The sequence below is a fragment of the Gallus gallus genome, chromosome 13, assembly GCF_016699485.2.
Source record: "Gallus gallus isolate bGalGal1 chromosome 13, bGalGal1.mat.broiler.GRCg7b, whole genome shotgun sequence".
Lineage (NCBI taxonomy): Eukaryota > Metazoa > Chordata > Aves > Galliformes > Phasianidae > Gallus > Gallus gallus.
Genome location: NC_052544.1, coordinates 7780869 through 7798985, shown reverse-complemented (window position 1 = coordinate 7798985; position 18117 = coordinate 7780869). Strand labels below are relative to the sequence as shown.

The 18117-nt window shown below is 40.4% G+C and overlaps 1 protein-coding gene and 1 long non-coding RNA gene across 6 annotated transcripts in view; one reads left to right on the top strand and one right to left on the bottom strand.

Moving 5' to 3' along the window:
• LOC121106734 overlaps nt 1-18117 on the top strand; it is a 33274-nt gene that overhangs the window by 4809 nt on the left and 10348 nt on the right. For 3 of the 5 annotated variants that reach the window (XR_006931431.1, XR_005839600.2, XR_006931429.1), the window contains exons 2-5: nt 3665-3773; nt 11246-11415; nt 16250-16340; nt 17012-17122. This is a non-coding gene — a long non-coding RNA (uncharacterized LOC121106734). The remainder of the gene's footprint in view (nt 1-3664; nt 3774-11245; nt 11416-16249; nt 16341-17011; nt 17123-18117) is intronic. The other 2 variants (XR_006931432.1, XR_006931430.1) reach the window with 1 other exon arrangement.
• Nucleotides 7998-13285, bottom strand: LOC770450 (serine protease inhibitor Kazal-type 6-like). The gene is made up of 4 exons (XM_001233784.7): nt 13160-13285; nt 11269-11288; nt 9098-9225; nt 7998-8580 (listed from the first exon to the last, which is right to left on the bottom strand). Exons 1-4 carry the CDS (start codon nt 13221-13223, stop codon nt 8535-8537), a joined length of 258 nt encoding a protein of 85 aa, XP_001233785.3. The 5' UTR covers nt 13224-13285; the 3' UTR covers nt 7998-8534.

Here is an 18117-nt window from a genome sequence, read left to right as displayed (position 1 = left end):
CTTCTGTCCTTGCAATTCTGGGCTTGTCCACTGCAGGAGTGGAAACTAGCCACAGCCTGGAGAATCTTACAGTGAATGCAGCAGCAGAAAAAAATCCATTGTTTTCTTATGCTCAGTGTTACACAAAATCATCTTCTTATCAGCTCTGCTCAAAGAGGACCAAGGTTAGGAGGTGGGAGGCCAACAACATTGAATGTGCTGTGCTTCTCCCAGAAGATGGCACCTCAGTGGCATGGATGGGAAAGCAGCCTTCCCTGTGCCCACAGGGCAACTCTGCCTTTAGGGGCTGCTTCTGGGAGGTCTGAAGGAGAATGGTTGCAGCTTGGCCAAGAGAGACGTTTACCTTTGGACATGAGATACGACAGCTGTTGTGCTTGTAGCTGATGTCATCTGACTTTTTGTGTTGTAAGAAAGTATGTAGGCCTAACAGAAAGACAGCTTCCTAACTCGTGATGCCTGTGACCATCTTGTGCTGGAATTTTGTATTTCAAACAATGAGGGAAAGTTTTAGGTTTTCAGATTTTACATGTGTATCTACATGTGTTTGTTTGCATCTCGATAGTTTAATACAACTCATGTCCCATAGAATTGGAAAAGCATCCCTTTATGGACATTTGATATGTTAGTTCATGTAACTCATATATAAAACATTTTACATTACTATAAATTGCCCAAACTATCAAAGCATTCTCATCCCGTAAGATGAAAGTTCAAAAGCTTACTGTTTATGAACTATTCAAAGATGGAGAGATGCACAGGGTGGATTTTAATTTGGTTAAGCCTTTGTCTTGAGTGATTCCAGATGGAGGTTATTGCTGCCTCAGTTTCCCCATTCCTCAAGGAAACAAATGCCAGAATCCAACTGTTACCACATTTTGGCTTTTTGTTTATGGTCTGTTTATTGTCTGCAGAACAGCAATTTTTTCTTCTTGAATGATTTTTTTCAAGGAAGTTTGAAATATTTGCAACTGAGAAAAGGGAAAAACCTGCCACATGTGTACTGATACACATTATATTTATGTATGTGGAATTTATTCATGCATTAGTCAAAAAAAAAAAGCCAAAAGTAATCAAGTGCATTAGCACAGGTAGGGGTGATAATTTTGAATAATGTTCTCTGAATAATATCAGAGTTCATTTCATTTAAATTCACTTAAATATATATATATATTTACATTGATGGTTGCCTCTTTTGCCTTGGAGATAAAAGGTAAGACAACCATTAGAGTTGTCATAGTGACAGATGAAACATGGAAGTCTGAATTCAACAGGAAAGGACTGACCATAATGAACTCCATGCCACAGAAAATGGTTGGCATAAGAAACCTCTTCAGCAAGGTCTGCCAGGCAGGTCTGTGTCTCACATTTCTTGACAATTATGAGGACTTCTTATTTTGGCTTGTTTTGCTTTTCAGAACAGATACATATTTTTCTGCATGAAAAATACAGGATGACTTGTTAAACTCAGAAGAGTATCCTGTCTCCTGTGAGTGAATATATAGAATCCTATAAGCATTGTTATTCAGTGAGAAAATAAATCTGCACTGCCTCAGTCATCAGTTTCTTTTCCTCTTAACAACAGTGTAGGACAAGAATTCAGATCCATTGCATGTATGAACAAAAATTTTTGTGGTGAAAATCAAATGCATTAATAGAAGAAAATGTTTCAAATGGATATGAGGTCCTGCACTAAAATAAGAAGTTTTGCGTAACATTAACATATAACATGGTCAGTGTGTTATCTTGAAACAACCAGACTTCTGTGTATTTTGGTGGTGGCATTTTGTTTACCAGTTCTCTTTGCAGTCACAAGTTAGTCTTATCAAGTGAGATGTTGTGATCTTAGGATTACACAGTTTAAAATGTCTTCTGCGTATATTGTCTGTATTTGAGACACTGAGGGCCTGCTTCCCCTCGTCCTGAATGTGTGGTATTATTAAAAGATTGAGAAACCCTGAATAATTGTTGTAATTGGAAATGCTCAACGAGCATGAGATAACCTTTGAGCAATTTATTGTAAACAGCCTGAGCAGTACCACGCTATTTTTAGGGCAGGGTGAGAATCCAGCTCTCCAGGCTGACCAGACGCTGATACTACTGTAATGAAGCCTATTGAATTATGTTCCATTATACTTCACCATTCAGTCATCTGGTATTATCTTCTGTTCAGAGACGTGGAATTCTGGTATGATCTAAAGAATGCTTTATGCAATAGCAACTATGGAATACAACTGGCAATTTTTCATGTTGCCACTGGTGCCTTTAAGAAGGTAATTGATAGCGTAGGAGTCAGGAGGCCTGGATTTTGGTTCTGGCTCAGCTGTACATCTCTGGTATCTATGATTGAAGTGCCTACATTCCCCCTCCACAGTTTGCCTTCCAGGTCAATCTCTGAGATATCTGGGGCAGGGCCCATTTCTTACATTGAGCATGTAGAACAACAGTGTTCCTCATCCTCTGTACTCAGACATGTCCTACCTGCAGCCCACAAGGCATGTGTGACCCATCCCCACTGGCAGTGCAGCCATGCTCTGCCCTGCACATCATGGCAGTGGATATGCCCCACTGAGTGGCCTGGCCCAGCCCTGCAGCACCCACCAGGCAGCGGTGTGCTACGAACCCCAGCTGGGCTGGAACCAAGCATGGGATGCAGTGTGGTGCCAGCTCAAGTGATATCAACACCTACATTTGTGAGCAACTCTTTTGGAGGATGAAGTACAGAAAGAGTAGAACTTCATCAAAAATCCCTGACAAACAACTTGAGAACTCACTGAGAATTGCAGTCACTGCCATCAAACCAGGGACTGTTTCATCAAAATAAGGTCATATAGCCCACTGGTTTTATGGTTCTGGTGCTCTCTTTTTTTCCTATGTTTTAATAAAAAATGTTACAGATTAAAATCAGGTTTTTTTTTTCTTTACATACATTAACTATATTTTATGTGGCTACTCTGAAAGTAATGTTTCCTATTTTACAATGTTGGCCCGTGATGTCAGAGGCAGATGTTAGAGGTATGGCAGTAGAGGCTGGACCTTCCCACCAGTATCCATTTCATGTTGTTACCATGTGGCAGATGGCAGCAGAGGGGGAGTTTGACGCAATGGCACCTGACATGGAAGTGCAGATGGAATTGAATTCCTCCATGTGGGAAAAGTGAACCCATTGACCTTCCTCAGTAGTTGTTGGTGGAGACCAAATGGTGGATGTGAGCACGGTGAGACCATGGGTGATGTGTTACAGCAGTGGTGCAAGCTACAGTGGATCACCTCTGCTGGTGCAGATTTTTACAAGTGTGACATGCAGGGTCATGTACATCACTGGCAAAAAAAAAAAAACCAAACAAACATAGCAAATGGTGGTGACTATGCTGAAAAGTATTGTTTTGTAGCTGAAAATTTGCTCAATCACATAGTGTTATTGTGCCCTTTGTATCTGTTGTCATTTCCATGGAAATATATAGGAGGCATTACTTTGGGAGCGACCTACAAGCATGCAGCCCAAGGCAATTCCTTTTCACTCAGTGCAGCCCAGGTGAGCCAAAAGGTTGGACATTCCTGACTTACATGCTAGAGCAATGACAGTAAAATAGTATTAGAAAATACAGTTTGGGCTTTATGGACAAGTAAAGTAGTTTTATCATAGCACTGTCATTTTCTTTTCCAGGAATCCAAGCCATCTGATTTTCAGGCCCATATTTCATTACCTCCTGTAAGGGAACAGAAAAACTAAGCATAAGAAGACCTCACTGCGAAGCTTCTACCTTCTCCTCCACGTATGTACAAAGATACAGCAATGATACATGAGTTCCTTTTCAGCAGAGTTTTGAAAACTCATATGCTCTATTCGTGCAAGGACATGTGCTCTCTTTTTCCGTTCTAAGCCAATATATATAAACATGTTTTATTTCAAGCAAACAGGATCTGAGCATGTTTCATCAGCTCACTCAAGCTATGTACATTTTTTCTTAACCATGTTTCTATGTCATTGCTCCATTGCACAAGCTTGACTGTCCAGATTGTCTGGCTGCTTCAGCATTTATTTTCAGATGTCATTTACAGCACTATGCAAATTCTTTGGTCTGGTATGTGGCAAAAGCTGATATGCTTCTTAGTGCTATCTGCAGCTATGGGCCACCACGTGTTACTAACAGGAGATAAAGGGCACAAACATGCCACGTTGGAGAGTGCTGCTCTCAGATCCTCTCTGCTACTGTTTCATGTCAGAATTGATCAGAAAAGAAGTTCCAGGGGTCTGTGGTAGATGTATATACTGTGCATTTTAGGCCTTTAACTTACAAGGTTCTCTGTCACCCCTGTGAATGTGCATTGGCTGTATAGGAAACTTAATTATCTTAGGTTTGATTCACACACACAGTTGCTTAAAAACCTGAATATACTAAAGCAGGTGATGTGAATATCCACTTTGGCTATAATAGGCCAAGCTACAAGACAAAAAACATCCCCCAAATTGTCTGCTGGGTTTTTTGTCATTGAGATAAAAGATCAGAGTTTGACTCTGTTTTCTCATTGTGTTCTTTCTCAGCTAAGAGGCAGCCAGGGCAAGATGAGCTGTCCTGAGAAACTTCTAGGCTGACTGTCCAAAGCCAGAAGCCTTTGAGCTCTGAGAAACTTTTGCTTCACTCATTTGCATTCCTGCTGCCTCATGGCTGGGGTCTGGTTTCCAGACAATCAAAATGCACAGCAGCACTGGTTTTAGTCCCTGTGCTAGAGTAGGTAGAACTGTTTTCTATCAACACCCTTCATTATTCCTTCTCATTCAATACAAAGAGAATTAGGTTACTTACCTTTCTCAGCTTACATATTTTAACAGGTAACAACTCCAGCTGATGAGAAATATCATGCTGGCAGATTTTTTTTGTGTTGCCACTGGTTTATCTTTAGTTTCACTATCTGCCTACACGCACGTGCTTCATACATATCTCACTCCAAAAAAACAACAGGCAGGGCTGTCTGACTGGCATCTTTCACCAGTCAATGCACTCAGACCTTAAGTCTCACTGTTCTCATGCCAGAGATCATGGGCACTTGTGACCCTAACGATGACTTCTCCTTAGAACAGATGTACAGTTCAGCTCTTTACCAGCAGCATATCTAATTAATGCTGTAAGTACTAACGTGAGCAGTCTGGCTAAAGAAGAATGTATGAAAGCATTAAAAGAACCTGAATACTCTCGTGGCCCTATGGAGGTATTTTTCTAATCAGCGGTCTTAACTGCAATGTCAAGACATGGCAACTTAAAAAATATTTCAATATTAGGTGATGTTCCTATCTTTGGCCAGAGGGAAAAATAATAATAATAAAAAAACACTGACTTTTTTACTTCAGTGTTTTCATAATATATGCCACCATTGCAGTGATCTCCAAAGACTGTGGGAAGGCAGTCATGCAAATCACTAAAAGGTCCATATTTCTCTGTTCATATTAGAATTACAAGGATTTCCAGCCTCTTCTGTTTCAGAGAGAAAATAAATAGATGCCATTTGTACCTAACTCTTGCTCCTGAAGGTGATGCTCTCAACCACTTTTCTTCCTATGCACTACACGTGAAGTCTGAGTTTGTTGAGAAGAATACACCAAGCAGAAACACACACTGGGAGGTGCCATGAAGAGAGAGACCACACTCATCATTCTTGGAGCTTTCTGTTCCTCACATAAGCCACTCGTGTGATCCAGCTTTTGCAGCAGTAGTTCATCCTTTGACACATGAAGTTGCTAATTAATCTTGACTGCACATTCAAAGAGAAGGGGACTGTGGTCTGCTTGGAAACCCTTCATCCATCTTCATTAGTCTGAATGTTTAAGTTCCCAGTTTTATCCTGGCACTTGGCTCAGACTGTTGATCTAAACTGATGTCCCCAATAGGACATCAAAATGAGTATCTTCTGCTTATGCATCACTTAGAAAATAACGTGTCGATTTTCTCCCTTCTGAAAGATGAGAGTTAAAGCCAAGGTCATAGATAGCCCAACATCAGTCTTAATGACGTTTGAATTATACAGAGTGATGAGAAGGTTTTTAATGTGCTATGAGCACCACTGGCCCTTAGAAAGGAGTCTGAAGCCTCCCACACTGGGGAATAAGCCCCACTCGTGTTCTGTGATTTCAGGGGACATAGCAGTGAGTGGAAATAGCATATAATAATGCTGATCAGGATTTCTGTGTGTTCAGTATTTAGTGTTACCAGGATAGGTAGTGCTTTAGGGAAATGGAGAATCAGAAAGAGGAAGAAGAATTTTGTTAAAATTACTCATTTCTTAGTAGTATTTGAGATAAAAATGCAGAGTATTTTCATTTCATGCTGTTTGCTTGGTTGGAATATACCGCTCAATTTTTCTAGAGTTATGTGCTTCAACATTTCATTACTCTTCATTTTTTTCCCCAGCTTTATCTTTCTTTTGATTGTTCCTGGCCAAGGTCATCAAGTGCATGCAGCTTTTACTGTTGTTGAGCTTTTAAATTTCTTTTCCCAAAAAGACGATGTTAATGTTTTGTATTCTGAGTTCTGTGAGTACTAAGAGTCTCCTCCTAAAGGTCTGCTGAGTATCTGAAAGGCAGCAGATGTATAAGAAGGAGAATAGATCTTTGGGACTCCTTGGGATTAAGAACCCCTACATACCACATCCTGTTTTGTGTGATGTTTTCGTCTATACAGTTGAGAACCAAATTCAGGAAAAAAAAGAGTACTGAATTTCAAACCCATTTTGACCCCTGCCAGTTACTTAGCTATAATCAGCACAATCAACAACAAATACCAGAAGATTTGTATCCGATGTACTGAGTTTTATAGGCAATTCGTTTAAAATGGTTCAACGAGTTCATGTTATAAACCAAACTAAAGACTAGAATTGCATATACATGTAGCAGCAGATTAAACAGAGCCTCTCTCATGCGGAGGATGGCAAGTTTGCATATCAGCTAGTTTCATAGCATATCTGTGCTATGAAATCTCTTTCACCTTCCAAAACAAGGTGCCTTTGTGCAGTTTCCTCTCTGGCAGTGACCTCTAGCCTTCCAGTATGTGCCTGAGAAGTGTTGGGAAGAATTGTGATCCAAGACAGAGTCATGCCAGGGCCAAGCTAGCTATTTCAAAGTAAAGATGATGGAGTCTCAGTACTCACAGCTGGGTCCTGGTATGGTTTAATTCTGTGGTAAAGAGGTAACCTGTGAAAGACCTCTGTGAAAGAATCTCTGGTCATTTTCAGCATCACATAATTTCAAGCATCCTCTTTTCCTGTACAAAGCATGAGGATGATGTTCTCAGCTCTGCCAGGACAAATGGCAGATACATAATGGACCAACAAATCCTCTCAGTCCTTCTGTTACGGAATGCTATCTGCCTGGTACTACAGTGCCATTCAGCCAGCAGTGGGATGGCTCAGCTTTCTGGTATCTCACCTTCAAAGGCAAGGACAGAAGTTTCCTTTCTCATTTCATGTTCCTCTAAAGTATGAGTCTTACTTCTGCCTACATTCCAGTTCCAACGTTTTCTTCAGATGTAATCCCAGTAAATTCATTCATTGATAGGCTTTAATTGTGGAAAATGTGTTCCCTTGACTGGCTATTTCAGTGTGAAAGACATAAAGCAGCTTAATAATGAAGATAATACATACGTAATAGCAGAACACAATTTTCTTCAGGTCTGAGAGCAGCCAATTTATCAGAAATTAAAAGAAGCATTCATAGATCACGTTACTGGATTTAGCAGAGGCACTGCTACGAGGCTTATACAGGCCTACACATTTGTGGATTTGCTTCATTTGAAGGAAAAAGTGGGCCAGATTGCAGGGTAAATTTTAATAACATGGGGCCATCTAGTGTGTCTTGCTAATATTACAACATTTGTCTTGAGCTCTTCACTCTGCCAGCTTCCTCTGGCTCCTGCTCTGTAACTATTTTCTGTAACCCGGGATGTCTCATTTGGGAATAACTCATATAACAAATTTATTCTCTAGAGAGGTCACCACGGACAAAAAGAAAAGAGCCTACATTTATTTTAATAAACATGCAACCTAAGAAGTTACACAACGTATGTGAATCAGAATTGTACAAAGTTAAAAGAAAAAATGAGAATTAAAAATTTAGCTACAAAACTGGAAGAGTCCATGTACTTCATAGGAAAGCTGAAGCTTTTGAAAGGAAGAATCTGAAAAGAACAAGGAGGAGCAAGCTCCAGCAAGGAAAACTGAGCAATGCCTGCAGGTGGCAATGTAAGGATTTGAACTTTCAATATGGAGACAAATACATAATGCAGTGCTCACATGAAAACCTATATGCTACAGAAAGAGGAATGCTTATGGGTATCCTGAGGAAGATTTGCAGGGATGACAGAAGTGTCAGTCCCTGCACTCTGAAGCAGGGAGAAGCAGCAGACATCAGAGCACGGCTGAAAGGTGTACGTGGAGCTTTGTTCACTATTATTAGTACAGGCAAGATGAATGAAATTAAATTAGGAGATCATGATAAGGCAGTGTAAAGCTGTTCTTGGCATTCTTCTCTGTCATGCAGAATTAATTCAGCATACGCCTGCTTGCTTCATATGTAAGGCTCCTCTGCTCCTCCTGCAAAGGAAAGGAAAGACAGTGCAGACAGTAAACTTTCCACTGTGGACTAAAATCTCTATGAAGTTTTCAGCCAACAATTTGCTAACAGAGAAGACACTATGAACATTTGCAACAGGCAAGAAGACACTGATTTGTAAAGCTTTTTCTTTTAAAAATGCTGTATTTTATACATAAGAAATAAGAAAGCTCTGATATTTCTAATATGAAAATATTGGCAATTCCACATTTAAGTTCTGACATCACCCAGTTCGGTGCCTTGTTAGCCCAGTGCTGCTCATTGGACTCTTCTCTTGGCTGTTCCACTTCCAGTTTCTACTAGAGCAGGAAGCTGCTGCCACAAATACCAAAGACACTTCTTTGGATCAATTGGGGGAGGGGGGAGAAGCAGTTACTTTATAAAGGTTAAGCAAAGAAACAGAGGAGTAGAGACCCTGGACAAACTGAAGTGGAAATACCAGGTAGCTCATCTCAGATTTGATCTTATTCAGAAGTCATCACTCAGTATGTTACTTACAGGACTGCCTTGCAGAAAGAACATTTGTTGTTGTATGTTTTCCCATCAGAGCCACAGAAAGGTTGGTAGAGCTTTTCGCAGTAAATAGGTCTTCCTCTCTCTAACCTCCTGTATTCACTGCAGTCTACCTGCAAATACAATATTGTTTTTGTTGTAATAAGTCTTTCTCACATTCATCATTCACATACAGAAATAATGGATAGACAACATCTTTGGGCAAGGCTATCAGCTTCTGTAGAGCAGCAGTCAGTGGAGCTCCACCATCTGCACTAGCTTAGCCCAAGCCATAATAAAGAAAAGTATGATGGCAGGTATTGAGCACCTCTGGGGACTTTGCTGTCTACTTGAATAAAAAAAGGAAAATAATGTAGCCCATTTTCCATCTACAGATTTTGAGTCTTAATATATATTTTCTCCATGCTTGCAATTGTCAGTAAATTAAAGAAAGATCATTTTTCAAGGATGTGAAGGGTTTCTGTCTTTTTATTCCACAAATATAACTTTTCACAACGGTGAAGAGATCCTGCCAGGCAGAATTAGACAAAGTCCTGGGAAAATGGAAAGAAACTGTTGAAAGGCTCTCTCTGTTCTAACAATGGGACTGTATTTGTTATAGAAGTATATATAAAAGTGGGAGTACAAACTAATAAAAGAGATCCCTGAAAGAGCTCCTGTCCTCTTTCTGGAGCTCAGTCTTCTTTTGTGACATGAATGTCATTCCTGGTATGTGCCAGCTGAGGAGTTTCTTGTATAGTTCACATGTTCTATTCAATGTATTATCTGCATTATCCTTGCAAGCTTGGAGTTTGCTCGCCTAGGAAATCACCTCTCTTTTTATGTGCCACTGCAAGTAATGTTGGCTCAGCTCTGCTCACTGCCAGTCTGGTGAGAATTTGAAGCATTAGTCTTTGCAGGGAGGCTAAGACTGGAGCTTGTTCTCTCTGAAGATCTATCAGAAATATGTATTACACACGTAAGCATTTAAAATAGAACCTGGCTTTGCTGCTCTCTTGTTGTGGCCCCATTATTTACCCTTCATCCCATCTCTTAGTGAAGGAATATTACTCCAACCAAGACCTGGAGCTTATTGCAGGTTGTATGACTGTTTTTGTGACAGTTGTTGTCCAGGATCTTCATGTGAGTGAGGAGCAATGAGCCATGTGTAGTCAGCTCCTTCAGCAGCCTGTGCTGTGGGTGCAGTGATGATCGGCAAATTGAGAGGCCTCCCCTGGCAAAAGGGTCATTAACCAAGTATTCCTTCAGGTATTCTGGGCTCAAATCCATTGCCCCATAAGCGAAGCATATGGGACACTGTTTAACCCAGTCTTTTCCCTTGATTGATCACTTCTCTCTCCTCCAACGCATGTCAAACACTGTGGACCCATTCGCAGGAGGAGGTCCGAGACATAATGAACAGCTGTTTTCTGCCACATAACCCAACAAAGGCAGTGGCATGGGAGGAATCCATAGCTTGCAATTTTCAATATAAGGCTGGTCAATTGCTAACCTGTGGGAGGTGAGGGTCAGCTAATAAAACAGGCTAGAAACCTGATGGATTTTCCTCATATATACAAAACAGTTAGTAAAATGGAAAAGAAAGTGGAACAGGCTCCTCCTGGAAAACACTGTGTGCCTTAGCCTGAGTTTCAGCATCAGAGGCTGTGTGTGCTGTTGTCGTGGTTTTATGGTTTTTGGTTATCAATATTCCACCTGAATTTCTACACACCGCTGCTGTTCACTGCAGTCCCCAATGAACTCTTTTCTCACCTGAGGAAGTTTTACTGCTTAGTGCCTCATTATCTCAGAGGGTGACTTCTGGGCAGACAATCCAGTGCAGTCAGGGATAAATTAAAATGTTAGATATGTGATTTAGGATCTGAAAGTCATCAAGTAAGCCTTACAATGTTGTCACCAGGTAAATATCAAAAAATCCTGATTTTTCTGTCTTATAATTTTGCCTTGATCTGTTCCTTGCCCAGACTGCATTACACATAACAACACCTGGAAACTGCCAGAGCAACTGTCTGGAAGCCACATAGCTCAGCCTCAGGAATTTCTTTTTGACTTTGGCAGCAATTGGTTAATGTGTTTTTTCTGACCTCATTGATCTCCATGCACTGTTGTTACAAGCTATATATTTTTATCCAGAAATGAAGAAGAAAATGACTCACCTCATCCTGCTTGGCAGCATCTGCAATATAAACAGAATCACAAAAGTTGAAGTAAAAAACATAGTTGGTGAATATTCATTTTGCACCTGCGCTGACCTCATTAGCACCAGCCCTTCCAGCAACACCACCTCTCTTGCTTTCTTGAAAGTAAGTAGTTACGTAGTTCATCAGTGTTGAATAAGTTACCTGTGTCAGAACGTATCCAACAAGTGGGTCTCATTGCCTTGTTTACCTTAGAAATCAGCGTCAGCAGCTTGAACAGCCTTTGCCATTTAGGGGTTGGAGTCTATTATTCCCCTTTTCATCAGAGAAAGATTAAAGACCCAGGAGTTAATACTAATTCAGATGGCTCATGTTCTCTGGATGAACTAGTTGGGCATGACTGGGTTTTAATTCCTAGGTCTTCCAAAAAACTCATGTGTAGTGGTAAGCAAGTCACACATTCCTTATATTCTTTTTTTTTTTCTTGTTTATAATGAGGATAATAACTTTATTAAGATATAATCTAAATTATGATGATTATGAAATTTGGATCATAGTACCAATTTAAAAATGTGTTTTCCTTCGCCTTGGGTTCGAAACTATTTGGCAGAAGGACTGTTTCCTATTCCATATACGCATCGCACCCAATACAATACAGCCCTGATTTCAGGTGGGGCTTCAAAAAGCTCATTCAAAACAGCTATTCAATGTTAATTACACCTCCCAGAAAGTAATCAAGTAACATTGGCATGTCTCCAGTGCAGTGACACATTCATTACTTTCTTTAGGAATGTATTTTGTTCTTCTTCTGTCATGTGATTGTCATTCTACGGCTTCAAAAGGATAAAAGTCATCAGGCAGAGGCTTTTTGTACAGAAGAGCAGGAAAATAATGAAGTATGTTATAAAGAGCAAATACAGGCACTAGCACTTGTTTTTCTAATTAAATGCAGCTGTTCTGGATCTTTAAAGACAGGCAGCTTTCCACTGAACTTCACTTCCATCAAGCTGCCTACATCTTCTGATTAAACAAAGTCATCCAAGGTAAAGAAAACTGGCATAAGTTACACAGCACATCAAAAAAGTTCTGGCTCATGAAGTATCGATCCGTAAAGTTTTGAAGTACATAAGATAAACTGGAATGTCTAAGGAAGGGATTTGCTGGAGTTCTTATGGGAGCAATATTTGTTGCTGTTGCTGCAGTGAATGAAACGGTCTGAAAGCATATTTCTCATTAAAAAAACATTCTTTAACATTAATAATGCATTGGACCTCTGTACTAATAGCAAAGAAGATTTGCATTCCTTTCAGTTATTCTAAGTGTACTTATTTTTGTCTTTTTTTTTTTTTTTTTTTTTTTTTGTAATATATTGCAAGTTTCTGTTCCAAAAAAACTAAACTACCACGTGAAGGCTCAAGAAATTCCTCCCTGCTCTGTACTTTATGATAGAGTAACTCATGCCTCAAAGCTATCTCCAGCATCGTAAACTAACCTCATAAAGAGGCTGCTCACAGCATATTCTATGGCTGGTGCATAATCACCTATCTCCTGCTTGCTCGGTTTGGCAGGAGAAGGATCTCATTAGCTCCAAGCAACCCACTCAGATTGAAGAAGAAAATGAGTAGGTAAAAACCTGTTTGAGTTCGGAGGCTTTACAGATCACTTTTTAGTTACAGTGCAGAACACAGCTCTGATTCACGCTGCTGTCAAGGAATAGGTTTCATCTACACAAGTTGGCAACTTCAAAGCTGCTGAAACGTTGTGTGTAAATGGTGCATGAGAGTAAAATTTCACCTGCCTTCTGCCACACAAGCCCAGCAACCACCACTATCTATCCTAGCAGATCAAGAATTTTCAGTAATAAAGCATTTTAACTATAGCATGTTGACCAATAAAAAAGGTTACTCACTTGCTAAGCAAAGAACTGCCAGGGCGAGAAGCACAAAAACTCCTGTTATCTTCATGGCAGACATGGGTTCTCCACCTGTTTCACAGTCAGTCTGCGCTCCAAGTATTCCAGTACACTTAAATATCTGCTTGTGTATCTGTGAGTGCATATATATACTCACACACACCAAGAACAGAAACCCTGATGATGAAATCCTCCTAGCAGAAGGTAATTAGAAGAAGGTGTTGCCCATGGGTAGTGGCAGTAAGAATGTCTTCTGTACAGCACGAAGGTCATAAGTACAGGGCAAAGATGAGAGTCACATCATGGATCATGTTGATAAAGGAGATGTATTGTATTTTGGCTAATCCCCTTGCCTAATTAACTGTTCCATCTCCATTAGCAAGTTTGAAGAGTGACTCAGGAAGGTGGTTATTTACTGCTGATCTGTTATTGCCATATTGACCCTTAGAGCTGAATGTAGTTCCCACGGCAAAAAAAATATAGTAATTTCTACTGGGTGTGTTCCAAAAGACTGATACAAGAGTAGCTGAAATGTTTTTTTCCTGTTCTCCTGAAATTTTGGAGGCCCTTGTTGCTAGCTGTGGGTAAAGCTGATGCTGGTTAGCATGGCCATGCACTAAGTCCTTCCAGTCTTCTGTTGATTGGAGAAGTGCATGTTTTGTGTGGATATGCACTCACCTTCACACACAGCCCAGAGGATCCCCACATCTGCCTTCAGAGTTCCACCAGTCTGGGGGTCAGGAAAAAAAGGAACAAAGATATTGCAATACATAGCTTTGCAAAGAGAAGTGATGAGTTCGCAGAGCCTGCACATCCAGCTGAGTTGCTGCCTGGTTTGCTGCCATGGGATGTGAAGAAGGTCCCTCTCCCTGCTCATCCTTTCCTTTGTTGACCGTTCCAGCTCAGTGGCAGTCATGTACAGCATTCTTTAAACAAATTGTCATAGCAGTGTGTTGGTGACTTAATCAACTTCTGTAATACAGAGAAGGGGTAGCATCACAATGGAGATCTCAGATTTGAATATTCATTTTCATGAAGTTCAAAGAAATGTGGAGTTTTGAGCTCATATTTCTGTTTAAACTCATCTGTCCAGAATAGCCTTCTCTTTAATGACTTGGGATATAGCTGTGCAAATTTTCACAGTGTAAACAATTCTTGCACAATTGTTACAATTCACAATATTTCAGTGATGACCTTCCTTCCATTGCAAGATATCCTGGGGGTTTGCACTGTCATATATGCTAGCTTCAGCAAGACTAACTCATGGTTTTCTGCAGAGTAAGAGGGATACAGACGATCTTGTCTTTAAAGAAAGTAGATAATGAATAAATGGTTAATTTCTCATTAGGAAAAAAAGAACAAATAGATGCCGTCAGATTCCATTTTCACATTAAGATAAGAGAAGAAAAGGACAGCTGAGGATCCAGTCTGAGTTGGAGGCCTGTAGATTGTTTAAATGCCTTTACATCTGTGATTTCATTGTAAGTTTTTCTTTGTCCTTAATTTGGAAATCCAGGTGTGTTCCTATGGAGTTCAGTCCATGAAAGGCAAGCTCTGGTATATATTGCTTGGATTCAGCTACTTGAGGCTGTCAGTGGAATTCTGGCTCTGGGAAGCCCAAAAGCCTGGCATGGGGCGTGAAGAAATTCATGGGAAATACTCAGGAAATGTTTGTTGATTAATGCTGTTACCTGCTCTAGGCAACAAGAGCAAAACCCAGAACAAACCAGAAGATGCTCCTGGTCCAAAGAGGTTTTTAGCAAACAAGACTTTAAGGGCAACTTGAAACTACAAAACTGCAGCTTGACAGAACATGCAGCTTCCTTGACGCTGGTATGAGGAAACATCCCGCTTCGGTTACGCCGCCTCGCCTCGTTTTGTGCTACAGAGAACACTGTCTGATGCAACTCCAGTATCCGTCACATTGCTCCAGAAAAAGGGTGTAAATGTCTGTTTGCAGCCTTCTGAGTCGGTGTAGGAAGATTTTCTGAGGCCTAGTGAGGAATGGAGTACAGGGCATTTGGAGGCGAGAGAGGGCTTGATGAGGGACACAGATTTTGAATCATATTTTTCTGGCATTTGAAAGCTATCTTGCCATCAGAAGGATTCCTGATGCTTATTCTATGCCCTATAGTAGCAAATCCATGGTGCAAAATCCATTCTTACCTTTCTGTTAATGTTTAGGCATTTTGATTAAGGCTTTCATATCAAGTTGACATTCACTTTTTGAGCAGCAGACCTGAAGCTCTGTTGGGCTTTCCCAGACCACTGACAAGATGGGAGAGATACAGTTCTGATGAGAAGCTGTGACATACTGTAGGGTGTGAGAGGCTGAACGCTGGCAGTGGGCACAGCAGGGAGTCAGTCGCAGTTCTGGAGTTCTGTGTGTTTGAAACATCAAATCTATCTAGAAGATTTAGGAGGAAAATGCCATACACAGAAAGCGGTATTTTGTTTCACTTTCTGCAGCAAAGTAATACACTGACTCAAAATCTTGAAATTCTGTAAAATTAATGCCACGGAGTATTTATTGCAAGTCTGATTGAAAAGGTTACCAAGATACTATAGTATCCATATGCATAACTTCAAGAATGGGAAGAATTCATGTGAGCAAATTGGAGAAAATCTGTACCAGTCAGCTGAAAACATGCCTCATTTGAGGCACTTTTCTGTTCAAACTTGCAGGCACTTGTTTGCCTTCATAGTCTTTCAGCAGAGCTGGTCTGACAACCTGAGACCTGTCATACCCAGGTAGGCCACAGGATCATCTAGGTCAGCATGCTGTCTCCAAGAATGCTCAGCAGCAGATTGAGGGGAGAATATGGCGTGGTTCTTCTTGTAGTAGACAAGCTGAACATGAGTCAATGGTTTGCCCCTACAGCAAAGTCATCTGACCCCACATACAGGGCTGTATTGCTAATGATATCATTATCACATCAAAATAAATCATTATTTTGCCCTGTTAAGCACTTATGAGGCTGCATGTGGAGGACTGTACAGGTCTGAGTTCTCCAGTACACGAAAGACACTGGAATACTGGAGCAATTCTAGCAAAGGTGAGAAAGTAAATCCTATTGTTGTCTTTAGCTGTTCTGCAGGGTTGGGGTACAGAGAAGACCAACTCCTCTTGGAGGTACACAATGAAAGGAAGAGAGAGAATACTGCAAATTGCAGCAAGGTAAATTCCAATTAGATGTGATGAAAACAAATTTCATAATGAGTAGTCAAACATTGGAATAGATTGCCCAAAGAGATTATGGATACCTGATCTGTTCTAAGCTGGCCATGGTTTGGTGGTGGGGCAGAGATGTGTGGAATCAGGTGATCTCCAGTGCTCCATTCCAACCTAAGCTGGCTCTGTGATTCTTGAGGGTGAATGTGAGCTGTTGATGGCAGTCAGCTGCTTTGTGGCATTATATTTGTCCTAATGAGGTAGCATTTCTCAACTTGACAAAGCAGACATGAAATAGAGTAGCAACTTGGATTGATTTTAGATACTTGAAGAACACAATTTTATTGGCTGAAAAACACATCTTCAGATCTATTTGGTTATCTCTGCTTCCTGGAGGTGGATGATTAAGAAACTCTTCATAGGAATTACTGTTTTGAATATGTGTATATTACTAGGGGCGTCTGGTAGTTTTTTACTTTTATGACTGTACGTTGTCTTCTCCCAACCTCTCATCTCTCCAAGTAGTTATTTTGAAGAATAAAAAGTAATTACTTACTGAGTAAATGTTTATTTGCTTTAATGGACCTGTCACATCTGATAAAGACAAAATACCTAGTGCATGCTTTTCTGAGAGTGATAATGTGTCACAATCATTCAAATATTGCTTTTGTATTCAGAGATTCGAATGGAGCCAAAGGATGATGCCAACTATGCTTCTGCAGCAGGTCATTAGTTAAGTGCCTGCTTTATTCTGCATGGGAGGATGCTATCTGGCTGCATTCCAGAAGGTACTGATGTACAGTAGGTTATGCTCATTCATATGATGGAGTGCCTTACTCTGTTGACATCAGCAGTGCTGAAAAAAAATGATGCATGGAATAGCTAAAAAGGTACTCATGCAGCCACATATATCTGGGAAGAATGTACAAGCCAGGGTAGATACCGAAATTGTCAAGAGCGAGGATACTGACTTATTGATTCCACTGCATGTTTATACATAACCTAGCTCACAAACTCCTCCAGTTTTTCATGTGGGGGTGGTTAGGGTTGTCCACCCATGTGCAGTCAATTAAGATATTAAACTCTTGCTCAATTGAAGGCATGAGAATCAAGTGATGTAACAGCATCAAACTGTGCCAAATCAGTTGGGTACTTGCCTGAAGAAAAGTGAGTTTCCCATTTTCCACACCTTAACAAATAGCAAAAGGTTCCTTCTGCAAAATTGCAGGTATCAAACTGGGACAGATCCCAGCTGAACATTTCATATATTATTTTAGAAAGCAAAAACTAAAACTAAAAATGAATCTAACAAACCAACAGTTTGCAAAGAGCTGATCATTATCGTTTTCCTTTATGCCTTCTGTCTTTACTATACATCGCTATTGCCTTTTCTTTTGCATTTTAAGATGCAATTTCTAGATGTTTTGCACTTCGACTGACTGCGGTGTGACAGAAATTCAACCTGAAATACTTGAGTGAAAGTTTCTTCCAGCAACGTTGAGCGCCTCAGAGCGAAGTTAGAGGACACAGATTGATTTTGCTTTCATTAAAAATACTATAGTTTTCATAAAAGAGAAGATACAACTCACAGAGAGAGAAAAGATGAAGGTCAGCATGGAAGGAGGGGTGTATATGAAGCATTTGGACCTGAAATCTCAACACGCATTCTCTCACAGAACCCCTAATTAACTATAAGCCGTTTTTCCTTCTGATGTCAGCAAGTGCCTGCTTACCCACCTCTAATCACTGAAGCACATAGAGGATAGCAAGATCCTACTGCAAT